General features: G+C 49.4%; 1 protein-coding gene across 7 annotated transcripts in view; it reads left to right on the plus strand.

Moving 5' to 3' along the window:
• The first annotated feature begins 1,639 nt into the window (after positions 1 to 1,639).
• The window catches only part of CCDC57 (coiled-coil domain containing 57), a 110,692-nt gene continuing 95,382 nt past the window's right edge, over positions 1,640 to 16,949 (plus strand). For all 7 annotated transcript variants that reach the window (XM_061175578.1, XM_061175582.1, XM_061175579.1 and 4 more), the window contains exons 1-4: positions 1,640 to 1,694; positions 3,662 to 3,787; positions 14,174 to 14,588; positions 15,781 to 15,889. In XM_061175578.1, the coding sequence (XP_061031561.1) occupies positions 14,182 to 14,588; positions 15,781 to 15,889 (516 nt within the window). In that variant the 5' untranslated portion in view covers positions 1,640 to 1,694; positions 3,662 to 3,787; positions 14,174 to 14,181. The remainder of the gene's footprint in view (positions 1,695 to 3,661; positions 3,788 to 14,173; positions 14,589 to 15,780; positions 15,890 to 16,949) is intronic.

Here is a 16,949-nt window from a genome sequence, read left to right on the forward strand (position 1 = left end):
CAGGCAGAGAGCTGGGTAGAGAGTAGTCAACATGTCCCTCCTCCCCTCCATGGGCATCTACTGGGCTCCCGGACATGGGGCACAGATAAGGGGCCGAGCTCCAGAGCCCAAGTGGACAAGTTTGCAGACCTTAGAGGGCCTGTGGGGCCCGCCAGGAGTGACAAGGCCCTTCTCGGGGTGGTGAGGGCCTGAGCTCTCAGCAGGGCCCACTGCCGGCCTCCATCATTTTGTGGGCTGTGTGATGTGCAGGGGCAGGTGAGTACCATACCTCTCTGGGCCCAGCACCCCAGAAGCCTTAACTGGGGCTCAGGTGAGGGAATCAGAAGTTCTGGGATGTTGGGCGATTGAAGTGGTAGAAGCTGGCCCTGCCACAGGAATCAAGGCCATGCTGCTCCTGGGCCACCCTTAGGGTTAGTGCTAGGGTCAGGGTCAGGGTTGGGGTTATTGCAGGGATAGGGTTACGGTTGGGTGGGTCAGGATTAGGGGTTAGGATTAGTGTAGGGGTTGTCACAGGGTTAGGGGTTAGGGTCAGGGTCAGGGTTGGGGTTAGGTTTAGTGTTGGGGTCAGGGTCAGGGCTGGGGTTAGGGTTACTGTTGGGGTGATTGCAGGGATACGGTTATGGTGGGGTGGGTCAGGTTTCGGGGCATAGATGGTGAGGTGCAGAGCTCATATTTATAGTTAGGATTTGTCTTTATTCAAAGGGGTGTATCCTCTTGGCCCTTTGGGTTTACATAGATACACCCCAGAGGCCCTTCACTGGGGCTGAACTGGCACCCATGTAGTTCCCATGTTGTTTCTGATCCTCAAATCTATGAGAAATGGAGGGTGTTATCCCTAGTGTATGGAGAAGCAAACAGAGTCCCAGAAAGCTGTAACAAGACGAGCGGAATTGGGATTTGAAGCTGGACTGTCAAGCAGGTTACCCTGGTCTGGAGGCAGTGAGGCTGCCCAGGGCCTATGGGATGTAGGTTAAAGGTCATGGGGACCCTCTGTGGCTCCTCCAGGCAGGCAGGACTATTTTCACGTGGTTTCTGTGCACTGATAGGATCACATCTTTCATTTTCCATGAGGCTTGAATTATTGATCTGCCTGATATTTAATAACCCCTGGACCTCCCTCCAAGAGCTGCCTCCTAAAACAGAGGGTTGGGACTTTTGTCCAGCACTGGCAGGAACAGCTTGGCGACTGGCCCTGGGCAGCCAGAAAGCCATCAGGGTGGAGAAAACACAGATGGAGAGGAGAGGCTGGACCAAAGACTATGTCCCCCCCGCCTCTGTGCCCATCACTGCCTCTGTGCAGCCCGGGCCCCTCCCCTCCCAGGTACAGTACCGCCCCCGCTCCTTGCAGTCCCACATCCCGACCCGTCGGAGCCGCCAGCAGCTTCGGAGTTGCGAGACGGGCGGGATCGCGGAGCCCAGCTGGACGAGGCGGGGGGGGGGGGGGGGTCTGTCGCGCCGGAAAGCCTCGGCCGCCTCCCGTCCACCCGCCACCCACTGATAGTCCTAGGCCTTCCTCCCTCGGCTGCACCTGCGCGCGGGCGGGGCGGGAGGAATCTGGAACCTGGCGTCGGGGCTCGCGTTTCCAGCCGGCGGGACCCGAGCAGTGCACCGAGCGGGCCCGGATAGCGGCAGACGGACTCGGGTCACCATGGCAACGCGGCGGGACCGGAGGCTGCTCGTAGCAGGCGTTCTGGGTGAGGCGCGGACGCGGGGGCGGCGTGGGGGGCCGCCGAGGGGCCTCAGGGGCCCGCGGCGCGGGAGGCTGCGGCCTCTCGGCTCGCTTTTCACGGGCGTCGTCGCTTTCCTTGGAAAAACCCGAGACGTTCAAGTCCTGCCAGACGCAGTGCGCTCGCGCGGGGCCCGCCGGCCAACCCCGCCGGGTCCGCGGAACCCCGTACACGGACCCGGGGCTGTTCCCTGTGGGGCTGTTCGCTGCAGCGCCCGTGCCGCCGGCGGGGTGGGAGGGCCGGGGGCGTTCGCTGCCGGCACGCTTTGTTTCGCGTGCTCTAGTGTTTATTCGACCCCTCCGGGAACCTGAAGAGGTGGGCGCTGCAGAGATGAGAGAGTTGACCCCGGTTCCACAGCCAGTGAGGACGGGTTCAAACCCAGGCAGCCTGGCCTAGAGTGATTTTTTTTTTTTTTAACTTATTTGAGACTTACAAAAGAGTTGCAGAAGGAGTACAAAGATTGCCTCTGTACCTTTTGCCGGGATTCCCCCAAATGCTAACCTTTTATGTTACCATAGTTCATTTTAGCAAACTGAGGAAACTAACACTAATACAAAACCATGATCTAATGTATAGGATTTATTCACTCAGCAATTATCCCACGAATGACTTTACTCTTTTACAAGATCCAATCCAGCACCATCCGTGTTTTCTTTGTCTTCTTATTCGTTAATCTGGAGCACTTCCTCTGTCTTTCCTTGACTTTTATGAGTCAGTTATTTTGTAGAATGCCCCTCAGTTTGGGTTTATCTGATGTTCCTTTATGATTACTTTTAAGTTACGCATTTTTATTAAGAAAAACCTTACCAGTGAAATTGTGTTTTTCTCTGCATCTTATCAGGAGTCATCTGATGCTGATTTGTCCCATTACTGCTGATGCTAACTTCGGTCGTGTGTTTTAGGTGATGTCTACAAGGTGTTTCCCTCATCAAGTTACCATTTTTCCCTTTCTAAATAATAAATATCTTGTTTATAACCAAACTGCCAACGAGTAATTTTAGCATCCAGAAGTGAGCATTTTCTGAAACAATTATAAGTGTTGCATTTGCCACATGGTAATTTTTCCATTTCCATTATTTCTGCTTTTATAAGTTGGAATTGTACTGTAAGGAAGAACTTTCCATATTTTAATTTGTTCAGTTATTTATCTTGGTATAGGCATTTTAATTTTATTTTTATTTCATAGGTTATAATCCATTACTATCATTTATTTTATTGCACTGTTGTCCAGATTTGGCCCATTCAAGTTGGCCTCTGTCCTTTTAGCCTGTCCTCAACATTTTGAGCACGCACTTATTTTCTGACACCACAAGATATTCTGGACTCATTTTGTGCTTTCCTTGACCTAGCCTGGAGTCAGTCATTTCTCTAAGGAGTGTTGGTTCCTTTTAGTTTAGATGTTTTCTTTAGAAACCAAGATCTGGGGGAGGTATGCTCATTGCTACTGGAGTGTCATTGCTTTTTGGCTTTCTCAAAGGGCGAGCTGGGAAACATATTTGTGTACACTATATACATCCGTATCTAGTTCTGTATCCATATATCTGTACATATTAAAAACTGAGTTTATATTGATACTTCCAATTCCAATCCATCACCACAGGGTTCATTCTACATTCCTTTTCCTCTAACTCTGGCTCCTATTGTCCTCAGTACGTTTACCTTTTTGCTCAATCCTAGACCACATATAAAGTAATTTCAGTATTGCCAATCCATAGTTCTGTGAAAAACAAACCTACTAAAGTATAATATTTGCATGTGGTTGTTTTTGTTTTTTTCCTTAGAATATATAATTAAAATGCTGTTTTACAAAGTTGTCTTAGTGTGTTTATGTTATTTGTAATAAAGTGAGGTTCATTTATTTCTGATTATATTTCACTTTGAGTCCTTATTGATTTTTTTTTTTTTTTTTTTTTTTTTTTTTTTTTGTGCTGCAGTGCGTGGCTTGTGGGATCTTAGTTCCCCGACCAGGGATTGAACCCAGGTCCTTGGCAGTGAAAGCACGGAGTCCTAACCACGGGACCGCCAGGGAGTTCCCGAGTCCTTATTGATTTTAAGTTTTGGTATGTGAAACATTTATGTGGTTCTAAAAGTGAGCACAGTATCAGCTCTTAACTACAAGACTATTCAAACTTCTATTTTATCATTTATTCGCTTTTTTGGGGGGAGAGGCAAGGGAATTTGGCAGCTGTAAATTCAAATAAAAAAGCATTCTGTTCCCCTCACTGTAGCAGTATCCCTCACCCCAAGCAAGTTCCAGTGATTGAATTAAGATCTATCTGCTGCTCATCTCTCTCAGGTTTTACAAATGGTCATGGGTACTGTTTGGCAGTCAGTGAAGGACAGGAGAAAAGGCTTGGGTCATAGGCCCCTAATTTTCATCCCTCTGATCCCCTTAAAAATTGTCTGTACCGAGTTTAGTTCATGCTGGGATTCCAGAGAGTGCCAGCACTGAGTCCCCTGTCCTGAGTGCAGAGATGAGCCACCTCTGGACTTTCTTTCAAGTCCCACAAAAATGTTTTATAAATTCAGCTTATTGAATATATTTACAGGGCACCAGTAAGACAACATGCCTTACCGAAGTAGATTTGGGTTTTCTGCATTAGGAATGGTGGTTGAGTGGAAAGCCAAATGTATCTGGAGCCACAGCCCTTCAGAGGAAGGAGATAAAAAGAAACCTCTGCTTTAGGTGTCTCTTTGCCCAGCTATTGTGCCTAAATGGCTTGTTTGTGAGCGTTTAGGGACTGACTTTTAGCCTTTATGAATGGTCCTTTTTTGTACATTTTAGAGTTTGCAACTGCTTATGTTTTACTGAGGTCATGCAATGTTTTTTCAGTAAAGTACTTGTCAAGTGTTTATTCTAAAACAATTGCTCCAAGTTTTTGGTCAGACAAACAAAAGTGTGATTAGTTCTACTGTCACATCTGCAATTAGGTAGCCTGTGGGTTCCTCTCTGATTTGGTCATCTTGGCAAGGGGTGAGATTGGCAAGGATGAAATCATCCTCCCAGGCTCCTTCCTGTATATCCAGCTTGTAGTCGCTGCAGCCAGCTTGCTGGAGAGGTGGGGCCCCGCCAGGGCGGGGCAAGCCCCTCTGCAGAGCCCACTTGGCTTGGAAAGCTCTTTCTCTTCCATGGAGCTCCTTTTCATATATGGTTTCTTAGGCCTCATCCTTTGCCCCAAACTCTTTTAAATATGATGCTGGCTGTTAGGAGATGCTTGGCTATAGATCCTCCTTGCAGCCCTGGCCCTGTCGTAATCTGTGAAGAGACACCTCAGAGTCTCTCACTGCCTGGACGCGCCAGTTTCTGAGCCTCTTTCTCAATGCTCCGTTTGATCTGACAAGGCTGGGCCTGCATGGTCAGGGTCAGCTGCTGCAGACCACTGCTGGGTTTTGGGTGAGAGAGTAAGTGAGTGCCCGAGCTCTTCCACACCCCACTGTATAGTCTGTGGTGGCATCTTGACACCAGGGGTGCATTCGAACTCACTCATGACTGAGGTGGTCTTCAGATAGGTCTTCTGCTGCTTGTGTCTGTTTGCAGCCTGCAAATTTTCCATGTTTGGGAAACCATGGCTTTCATGAGGAGTAACTTCCATCTTCCTAAGACCCAGAATTTCCAAGTGCCTTTCAGAACTAACAGGTAAATATCCCCCTTAGATTAAAAAAAAAAAAGTTTAGAAAGGTCAGCATTTTACAGATGAGAACATCAGAGTGATGAGATGACCTAGCACGGACCTGGTCCATCCCCTGCTGACCCCACTGGTTCTCTTAGAAGACTGTGAATGCCGTGGGCCAAGATGAGTTGACAGTGCGCTCCCCCTGCCCTTCCCGGAGATTTCTCCAGTTGCCCCAGAAGTTTTGTGTGGTCCCTCCTGAAAACTAGGTGCTTGCTGGGGATGCCTGCTGGCTGACAGACAGATTGGGTCCAGATTTTGAATCTGTGACCTTTAATAAAAGCCGATTAATCTCAGCCTTGGGGCTTTTAGGATTTGTGACGGATGCAGGGCAGGCTGTCTGCGATGGGGTGGGAGGGAAAGGAGCATGAGCACTGGGCATGTCAAGGTCCAGCAGAGCGTACACCGTAGAAGCTGGCTTCTATCTGGGGACCAGCTGGAGGTCCAGAGGGAGCTGTGGTGGGCAAGATGGGCCAGGCCCCATCCTAGGGGTCTTTATATACTGTGCCAAACAGGTTGAACTTTCTTTTGAAAAGGCCACGTGCCATGGGCACAGTATCACGTGGTCAGATTTCTGTACTAGAAGAGTAATTTCCATGGGTGGCTGTGTGACCGATGCATTTAAGAGGCGAGCCTACGGACGGTCCTCAGGAGGGAGGCCCGTTGACCTCACAGACCTCCGTGTGCTCTCTCTGCAAAGAACCGCAGTGATGACTCATAGGCATTTCATCAAAGATCACAGTAGCATCGGCATCATTTAAAGTTGTGTATTTGCTTAAATTCTGATTCTTTGCCTGTGAGTGTGCACAGGCATGTGGGTGGTCTGTGTGTACGCCGATTTCTGTTCACAAGACTATGCCAGACCCCAGAACTCACTAGGTCATGCACCAGCTCGCACTCACGCAGCCCCACTGTAGTCAGCTGGCTTTGTGCATATGTTGGGGTTTGGGGGACCAGCCATTAGACGTCAGTTAGTGTGGGTGAACGCCCAACTGTGGAGGTCACCGAGTCGCCTTGTTATTCCACTCCGGGCTTTTCTTGAGCTTGGTGGCCAGGCTGACCTGCTGGAACCCTGGTTTCCCAGTGGCCCTGGGAAGCTTGCAGCCAGGGCAGGGGCCACGGACTGAACAGGATGTGTAAGCCTCCTGAAGGCTGAGCAGAGCCCCTTCCTGCCTTTCCCTCTGGGCAGGGCCTCCCTGACCTCTGACCCGAGCAGCCCTGTGTCTCCGGCCACGCTAGTGATGTGGGAAGTTACCTCCTCTGCCCCTTTGTTTCCGTGCATCTCTGTCTTGTCCCAGCAAGGATGACAACCTGTTGGTGTGGGGACCTGGCCCCTATGTCTCCAGCAGGTGAAACAGCACCTGACATGTAGTAAGTGCTAAATAAATACTTGTTAAATGAATAAATGAATGAATTTAAGAAAGTTTGCTATGTCTATGAGAATTGTACATTACTTAGTATCATTTTTTTTCTGGCTACAATGATATACATCCTAAATGGAGTAGTAACAAACATTTGTTATCTCCTTCAAGGTGCCAGGGATTGGGGTACAGAACAGAGTGTGGTGACCTCAGGACATACCTGGGGAATCCCCTCGGCTGTCTACCTGGGGAAAATACTTGGCAACTGACTGAATTGGAAGCCAATAACTCCAGTTTTTACTGAATTCAAAACTTTTTAAAGTGAATGTCCTTAGTTTTCCTGTAGTTCATTGATACAGCCAATAACACACTTAAAGATCAAGTTATTGTTGATCTTGAGTGACTGAATCTGAAAGGAGAGGGCTGGCGATCAGAGTGTGGGATGCTTGGGTATTTTGGAGTGGGGGAAACCATGGACGGGGTAGCAGAGGTGGGCCAGGCACCTCACGGATGCAGGGCCATCCTCTGTGGTAGAGCCACCTGGGCTCTGAGACCACGTAGCACACAGGGTTGTGGGTACTTTAAGGAAGCCGAGCCTTTGGAGGAGGAGGAGGAGTGGTTTGGAATGGCCCTGGGGGAACAAAGATACCTGCCTCCCCAGTTCCTCTGCTGTAGCCCCAGAGCCCCATGTTTATGTGTTGTCATGTGATGGTTTTTACCATTTAGTTATTTAGTACATACTTTTGAGCGCCTCCTGTGTGCTGGAGTTCCAAGTATGGGATACCACGTGGAACGTGTAGGGAAGAATGATAACATAAGCAATAATCCACCCGCTCCTGATAAGTGCCACGCAGAGAATTTGGATAGGGCTACAGCATTGCACCAGCTTTAGTCGAAGTTTAGGGGGGATTTCCTGGAGTGATCCTTGAGTTGGTCTCAGTGACAGGAAAGAGCCTGTATGTGGGTTGGGAGGAGCATTCCAGGCAGAGGGGCAGCTGGATTGAGATTGACTGACGGGGTAGGAGGGGGAACCATTCGGCACATCCCAGCCCTGAATGTAGCGATCCAGGTGTTGTAAGTGGACCGAGGAACGGGAAGCCCTGCTGGGCGGGGGACAGTTAGGCTTTTTTTTTTTTTTTTTTTTAAAGATTCTTTTGGTGGCTCTGAAAGGGCAAGTATGGAACAGAGGAGCCAGTTCAGGGTCTGGAGTCAGTGAGACTCCAGGTGAGGGATGATGGTGGCTGAGGTGTGGTGGGGGGATGAGAGACAGCAGGAAATCCAGGCTAGTTCCAGGTGTTCAGCTTGGGCAGCTGTGTGGAGAGGGGTGCCATTGGCGAGCTGAGGGCAACGGGGGCGGGGGCGTGCAGAATTGAGGGTGGCGGGCTCAGGGTTTCTGTCAGCACCCTGTTAACTCGAGATGGCAAGCAGGCCCTGGATGGATGCAGCTAAGGAGAGGCTGACATGGCCGCACTGGGCCTATGGGTGCTGGGCAAGGCAGGGTGCGACTGCCTAGCAGGAGAGGTGGTGGAGACCGGGGCTGTGCCCAAGGTCTGCCCCGGCAGAGCTCTGCTCTGCCCCAGAGCCCTGCGGGGAGGTCACCCTGCTGTCCCTGGTTAGGACAGCTCTATCAGGACACTTGTGGAGTTCGGCCATCCCTTCTGATTAGGACCCTGCTTCCGAGTTCGTCCTCCCTCCCTGCCCTCACACTCAGAACGCTTGCTTCCTGTCTGATGCCACATGTCAGGGGGCGCTTCTTCCATCAAGCATTCTCAGGTTCTCGGTGGACGCCGAGTGGGTGTCCTACATTTAACTCAGTTCCCACACTAACTGCCTGGGGTTAGTGCCGATCCCACAAGATGCCCCACTTCTGGATGCCAGTTGCAAGTCCAGGTTGTCACCTATGCTTCTGCCCGACTGCTGTAAATCAGGGTTCCCGTGACCCCTCTCCTCAGGTTCAGTAATGTGCTAGAGTAGCTCACAGAACTGTGGGAAGCGCTTTACTTACTAGATCACCAGTTTATTATAAGCGGATACAACTCAGAGCTGACAGATGGAAGACACAGGGTAAGGTGGGTGGGAGGGGCCGGGAGCTCCCATGCTCGCCTGCCCAGCACACTGCCCTCCACATCTCCACGCCTTCGCCAGCCCAGAAGCTCTCCAAACCTGCTAGTTCAGGGATTTTTATGGATGCTTTTGAAACTGTGCATAATAATTAGTCAAACCAATTCACCTGCCTTCACTAATCAAGGTAGTTTTAAGACTTGAATGTCCTCCGAGCAGCACGTAGCCTAAACAATAAGATGTTTGCCCGAGTTGTTTTCCAGGAACTTGGAGTCAGCTGCGTCTAGTTCAAGCTGAGCCAGTTAAGACTGGATAGGACCACCAACCCTCCAACTGGGCATGTAGGAGTGTCCTCTTGGTGACCTTTTAACACTGGAGGGTCGAAAACTCCACCCTCAAAACGTGCAGAGGCCTGTAGCCTAGTTATACCTGTGCAGACCGATTACCAAACCTTTTTTCAATCACCTTTCCTCATGAGCTTGCCTCTGACCGCCCTGCTTCTTTATTCCTGATCCCATAAATACCCCGAGCCCCTTGCCTCTGGGGAGGTGGATTTGAGATCCATTTTCTTCGCTTGATTATCTTGCAAATAAACGCCCTCTTTGCTGCAACCTCGGTGTCTAAGCGAGGCTTGTTGTGTGGGGGGCAAAGTGAACCTGGTTGCCAGCCACAAGGTAAGTCCAGAGGGACTTTTTGCCTGTGCCTCGTCGGCCCCTTGCCAGTACTGAAAGCCTGTGGATGAGTCTGAGCAGCTGCCTGGTCTGTTTGTTCCAGGGACCGTCCCCTGGATTTCCCCAGGGAGGTGTTGCTGACCTTCGGTGCTTAGTTTCATTTTGCAGCAAAGAGACAGGTTTTGGGTTTTGAGTTTTTGTGTTCGGAAGATGTCTTTTGGGTGAGTAAACCTTCTTAAAGAAACACACCTGTACCTGTTGGCAAAAACCTTGGCTCCCTGCGCACCGATGTGGAATAGAAATACGGAGACAGAGATTTGGAGGAAAAGAAATAGAGAGGCTTTTATTTCTCTGCCAGGCAAAGGAGAGACAAAGCATGCTAGCGCCTCAAGAACTGTGCCCCTGCTCCTCGGGGAATCAGAGAAGATTTTACATGTGGGGCTTGCAGTCCAGCCTATATGATAAGGATCAAAAGTAGTGAAGGTCTTGCATTCTTCTTCTTCCTGCATTATTTCCAAACAGTCACAGCTGGCGTCAGGCAGCCTGGTAATTGGGTTGTTGGGTCCGTTTGTCTCTTGGTTAATGGCCTGCGACCTTCTTTCTGAAATGCAAATGCTACAAGGGAGTGCAGGATGTCATTCACATAGTGTTAAACAGTGATAGGTTAGCTTTGTGAAGTACAAATCTAGTTACAGACACTACAGATTAGTAACAGTTAAAACTAGGAGTGATTAACTCTTTCAGGCCAGGTTATGTTTCTTCTCTAGCCTGTTCACTGTTCCCATTATTTTTCTTGTTCTCAGGAGAGGGAAAACTTCATTTCTGTTTTTGCTGCAACATGCCTAGATTGTTTGCCAATCCTGTCCAGATTGTGGGTTGGAGGCCCACCCGGCAGAATTTTTAAACCTGATTGATTAAACCATTAGCCACTGGTGATTGATTCAGCCTCCAGCTCCTCTCCTTTCCCTGAAAGTTGGGAGGTGGAGTTGCAAGTTCCAACCCTCTGGTTCCCCTGGCAACCAGCCCCCAACCATTGGTTATCTAGGGGCTTTCCAAAATCACCTCATTAACATAGACTCAGGTGTGGTTGAAAGAGGTTTGTTATGAATATTGGGAGACATCCTTTCACCTGGAGTTATTTCAGGAACTAGGAACAAAAACTAACTAAAGATGCCCCTGTAGCTTCTGTCACTCAGGAAATAAGGGTTTTAGGAGCCTTGTGCCAGAAACCGTGGATGAAGACCAGTGTATGTTACTGTATCACAACACCACAAGGCCCTGCGGTCTCCTCCTGCTCTCTCAGCCTCTCGTGCCTGTGCCCTCTCCCTCTGCTCCTCATCTCCAGTGCAGTCACCCCGAGACGGGCTGGGCTGGAAGTGCATGTGCCTCCTCCCCTCCGTGAGGCTGGCCTGCACCCCCAGTGGACACCGGGGAGTTGTGGATGGATGTTTGTGTCCAGATTGAGATCATCTCGGACCCCTGAGGATTAGGGGCTGCGAGGACCAGCCTTAAGAAATGATAGTATTTGTCACACAGGTGCTGATAAAAGCATCCCCTGCACAAGTTTCTGGGGGTCGGCACAGCAGGCCTGTGGGAGAGACTCAGCCTATACTTTTTCTGTCCTCTGTGGCTGCTTTCATGCAGAGTTGAGGGACTTCAGTAGAAACCCGATGACCCACCAAGCCCTAAATATTTACCGACTGGCCGGTAAAGGGAGAAAGCTTGCCAGGCCCTGTCCTGCACAATTTGTTTCCCTTATAGGAAAAACTACGTAAGGAATTCATTTAGATCTAAATGCCGATGGCTTCACCTGGGAAATTGCCTTACTTTTTCCTTATGAAAGATGCAAATCCTGTGATGGATCCTGTTTTCCTTTGTGCTTTACCTTCCAGCAAGCCCGTAGTCAGATGCATTGCTCAATACTTAATAATTACCTAGCCTTTATTGCCCATTCCTAATGTTCATCGTGTGTTTCTTTTTTTTTAATCAATTTTATTTATTTATTTATTTTTGGTTGCGTTGGGTCTTCGTTGCTGCATGCGGGCTTTCTTCGTTGCTGCACGTGGGCTTTTTTAGTTGCGGCGAGTGAGGGCTACTCTTCATTGCAGTGCACGGGCTTCTCACTGCGGTGGCTTTTTGTGTTGCGGAGCACAGGCTTTAGGCGCGCGGGCTTCAGTAGTTGTGGCACACAGGCTCAGTAGTTGTGGCACACTAAGCTCACGGGCTTAGTTGCTCCGTGGCATGTGAGATCTTCCCGGACCAGAGATCGAACCCGTGTCCCCTGCATTTGCAGGCAGATTCTTAACCACTGCGCCACCAGAGAAGTCCCTCATTGTGTGTTTCTTATTTTGCTTTCTGTGTTCTGAGCACTGTTCTGCTGAGCTGTGAGAAACAAATGTCTAAAAAGCTTGTTTCATGTTCCCACTATCCACTGGGGTAGCCCAGCACATAACACCCATCTTCTTCCAGAAAATGCACCCTTATTGTTTCTTTAGTCCTGACAGAATATTTTGGGAGTCTCTAAATACTAACCTAGACCACTTTGACGATTTCTACTTTACTTTTTTTTTCATTTTGTTTCCAAGATGTTAATAGTAATAATTTTGATTACATAGATAATTTTTTGGTGGGGTGTGTGTGTGTGTTTGTTTTTTGGTTTTTTGTTGCTTTTCTCTAGAGTTTTATGTGTTCTATTATTAGTGATCACCTTTCACAGGGCAAAGAGTCCACAACTCATAAGCTAAGCAAGACTTGGGCTGTCTGAGGACAGCAGTGCTGGTGGCAGCAACTCTGCAGATGTTTGAATTGAGGTCCTACGAAGAGTTCAATCACAGTAAACCTGATGCCATCAAAACGTTGTGTAAAATGAAAAATTTGTTCATTTCTTACCTCCACTGGGTTTTAGAAAGTAAGGTTTCATTGTAGAACTTCGTTTGTTTTTCTTTTAATATTTATTTATTTATTTATTTATTGGCTGTGTTAGGTCTTAGTTGCGGTGCGCAAGATCTTTCGTTGCGGCACAGGGGCTCTTTGTTGTGGTACGTGGGCTCCAGAGCATGCAGGCACTCTGTAGTTGCATCACGCAGGCTCTCTGGTTGTGGCACGTGGGCTTAGTTGCCCCGCAGCATGTGGGATCTTAGTTCCCCGACCAGAGATTGAACTGGTGTCCCCCGCATTGCTAGGCGGATTCTTAACCACTAGACCACCAGGGAAGTCCCCCTGTTGTTGGTTTTTGTTATCAGTAATTTCAGGAGTGAAATGAACTTCACGTCTCTAAAAGAGTAGTGCTCTTTCTGGTTTAGAGAGTGTTTGCTGTAAATGTAATGTTAAAAATAAAAACAAAAAAAGACCCTCAGGTTCTCCTGTTCCTGTTTCTGAGTTAGTTTGTGGATATTTGCTTTACATTGACCAAGGGGGACCAGTATTGATGCTGCTGGTGCCCCTTGGGATGGGCTCCATGGAACCTCCACACCTACAGGGTGTCTTCACAGGCCCCTGAAATCTTGTTCCTCTGTCCAAGAGGGTTTCCATGAATGTGTATTGACCCTGTGAGTTGAGATGGCCTGGGACAGTTTGTCTTTTTCATCTTAAAAAAAACCCACTTAAAATGAATCAGACATTTCAGACTCTTTAGGGACAATGATACACAAAAGTCACTGCTGGATGCCTGCCTCAGACCCCACCTGGCCTTCCTGGAAAAGCACTCTCAGAGCCAGACATCATTCACATGCCACCCTCTGCCCCAGAAGATGCCAGTGGCACCTGTGCCAGCCTTTATGCTTTCTGGGCCTGTTGTGTAGCTGGCGGGGCCTGACCCATGGCCTTGGACCCATTGCATAAGTCAAGCCCAGGAGATCCCCCCACCCCGCCCCCACCAGCGGTTTTGCACATCAGAATCCACCCCACCTGTGCCAGCTGATGGGACCAGGACAGTGGTGGAGGTGCCCTGGTGGGGAGCAACCCTCACCAGCCCTGCCCCTTGTGGGCCATCCTCTGTGGACACGGGAAGCAAGAGGTCTTCAGACACTTGTTGGCAATTTGACAAAGTAGTTTTATGCTGTTGAATCGAATAATTAAAAAATCAGAGTTGTGTGTTATATATCTTCGTTTTTTTAATTTTCTTTTTTTTTCTAGCACTTTATTGTGTTTTACAAAAGTATCAGTGCACGATGGACTGGAAACACAAGAACAGAGGAGCCTGCATTCCAACTCCGGGAGTAGAGCATGGGGGTGGGAAGGGGCATTGGCTCAGGGGCCACCTGCGGCCAGGCACAGCTCAGCTACTGAGCGGCCTCATTTTTTTATTTGCAAAATGGAGAGAGCACTTTATGAAACTATTTTAAAGAACCTAGCTTTTGTAGGTGAGCAAACAACACTCCCTGTCTTTCCTTCCTCTCTTACCTCGGTGATCCTGCACTTACTGTCTGTTCCCTCTGCTATAGGGTGAGGATAGGGTAGAAAGAGCCTTTGGGGTCTGGGCCTAGTATGCCCCTGCCCTGCTGGACCCTAGGGGAGCTGCCTTTGGCTCTCCAGAACTCAGGGTGTGACCAGAAAGCCAGTAACTGGCCAGAGCATCCTCCTGCTGTGGTGACAGCGATCACTTAGTTGGGGATCTGAGGTGTGTGTTGTGGAAGACAGGGTCCCTAACGGTGAACCCGTTGCCCGCCTCTTCTTTGCTGCAGCTGCCGACATGCTGCCCCCGCCCACAGAGCAGGCCCTGAATGCCCTGCTGGCTCGCAAGGAGGAGGAGTGGCGAGCACTGCAGGCCCAGCACTCCCAGATGCAGGAGGCAGCCCTGCAGGACGCTCAGCGCCAGCTGGAGGAGGCGCAGGGGAAGCTGCGACGCCTGCGGGAGGACTTCGTCTACAACCTGCAGGTGCTGGAGGAGCGGGACCGGGAGCTGGAGCGCTACGATGCTGCGTTTGCCCAGGCCCGTGGGCTGGAGGAGGCCAGGCAGGCCGAGGTGAGCGAGCTCAAGATCGAGGTGGCCAAGCTGAGGCAGGCGCTGGCCGGCGAGGCCCGGCGGGTGGAAGATCTGCAGCAGCAGTCCCAGCAGAGGCTGCAGGAACACCGCCTGGAGCTGGAGCGGGTCCACAGGTGAGGGCCAGCGGACCCCACGCCCCGACCCTCCACATGCCTCCCGCCCCACAGCGCTGCCCGGCGCCCACCTGTCCAGTGTTTGTCAAGGGAAGGCAGGCAGGGCCACACCTGGATGTCTTTTTCTGGGTCCCAGTGCGGCTGAAATTAGTGGAGATTGGTTCAACTACTTGGAATTTTTCCCCATGATTTACAAATCTATATCATTATAATAAAATATATTTGAGCTTATGATTATTTTAATGGTGTGAAATATATATTAAATCCAAAACTAAGTGAGCTGACTTGAGGCAAGTCGACCGAGACCCTGAAGCTGCCGTCAGGCTTGTGGGCTCCGCTCACGGTGAGAAGGAAGGCCAGGCCTCAGCTGCGCGCTCTGCTGCAGCCCTGAAGTGCTGTACACTGTTTCGTGAGTGTCTCCTCGGGTCTTCTGCCCGTTCTTTTTCACCAAATTGGGGACATTTTCAACCGTTATTTCTTCAAGTACATTTTTGGCCCCACCCTCTTTTTCCTTCCATTCTGGGACTGCAGTGATGACAATGTGAGTGTTACATCTTTTGTTACCCCCCAGGTCTCTGAGGCTCTGCTCATTTTTTTCAGTCTATTTCTTTCTATTAACAGGTCAGGTAACTTTTGTTTTTCACTGGTTCTCTTCTCTAACATGTTCATTCGGCCTTTGAGCCCAACCAGGGTGTCCTTTGTTTTGGTTATTGTACTTCTCAGTTCTCAAATTTCCATTTGATTCTTTGTTACTTTTTCTTTGCTGAGAGTTTCTGATTTCCATTTGTCCTAAAACTGTGCAAAATTGCTTGTTGAAGCATTTTTATGACGGCTGCTTTAAAATCCTTGTTAGATCATTTCAGCATCTGCGTCATCTTGGTGTTAACATCTGTGGATTGTGTTTTCTCATTCAGGTAGAGATTTTCCTGGTTCTTGGTATGACCGGTGACTTTTGATTGTATCTTAGGCACTTTGGGAATTGTGTCGTGAGAGCCTGGATCCCACGTCACGTACTCTTCTGCAGGCAGTCACCTGTCCAGGTGCAGCGTGTAGGTCCCCTGGGTCCTGCCAAAGCCACCCCCGCAAAAGTGAAGCATCACCTGTCACCTCATGTTTGCAGAGGTGACCCTGCAAATGTGTAGTTTGGAGACTATTCAGTGTTACTTTTCTTAACACTGCATTTTTCACACAGTGACAGGAACGGTGAGCTGGACCAGCAGCGGGAGCAGTATGGGAACCTGAAGTGGAAGCTGGAAAGGAGGCTGGAGGAGCTGGACAGCGAACTTGCCCTGCAGCGGCAGGTAGGGCGTGGGGTCCAGTTCCTCCTCAGGTGCCCGCCGTGCCCGCGCTCTCTGAAACCAAAATTGTACCAGGTGGAGAAGACCATTTTGTTAGCTGTATGGTATCCTGGGATCACAGATTTCCACTTTATGGTGATCTGTGGGGAAGTGTGATGGGGTGTCTAAGTCTTCCTCTGTAGTAACTCCCCCAGGGTTCTCTTTCCTTGGAAATAGAATAAACATTTCCTCCTTTATTTATTTTAGAAAAAAGTATTATGAAGTTAAAGTTTGAGTTATTTACTGTAGAAAAGAGCTGGGAGCTCAAGTTGTGATAATTGTACTTCTTTCAACAAAGCAGTAAATAAGTTTAAATATAGATGTATCAACTGACAGGTGACACTTAAACCTGTCACCAAAATTTCTCCTTGGTGTCATTGAAACTCAGCCTACACGTCTGAGAGACTCAGCTATGTTGGGGTTTGGGTGAAGGATATCCTTCACACTTATGGTCGAAGTCCATGTGTGGCAGGGCTGTGTGTATGCAAGGACATGGGTACCCTTGGTCTCCTTCCAGGATGTGCCAAGCTTGTGTCATCGTAGCAGTGACTGGTGTTTATGGAAACTGCCTCATGGAGCTCCTTGTGTGTGTGTGTGAATTTATCCGCTCAACACAACGGAGACACAATTTTGTTCTACATTTTCCAGATAGGGGAAACATTAAGTAACCTGCCCAAGATCCCCCTCAGTAAGTGGCAGAGCCGTAATTTGAGTCCAAGACACTTCCAGCGCAAGAACTCTTAGGTGCTGTCATCCTGCCACAGGATAACAACTCACGCCTTATTTTTATAAATTTATTTATTTTATTTATTTATTTTTGGCTGCACTGGGTCTTTGTTGCTGCGCGCGGGCTTTCTCTAGTTGCGGTGAGCAGGGGCTACTCTTCATTGTGGTGCGCGGGCTTCTCATTGCGGTGGCTTCACTTGTTGCAGAGCACGGGCTCTAGGCGTGCAGGCTCAGTAGTTGTGGCTCGTGGGCTCTAGAGCGCAGGCTCAGTAGTTGTGGCGCACAGCCTTAGTTGCTC

Source organism: Eubalaena glacialis, chromosome 19 (assembly GCF_028564815.1).
Source record: "Eubalaena glacialis isolate mEubGla1 chromosome 19, mEubGla1.1.hap2.+ XY, whole genome shotgun sequence".
NCBI classification, from domain to species: domain Eukaryota; kingdom Metazoa; phylum Chordata; class Mammalia; order Artiodactyla; family Balaenidae; genus Eubalaena; species Eubalaena glacialis.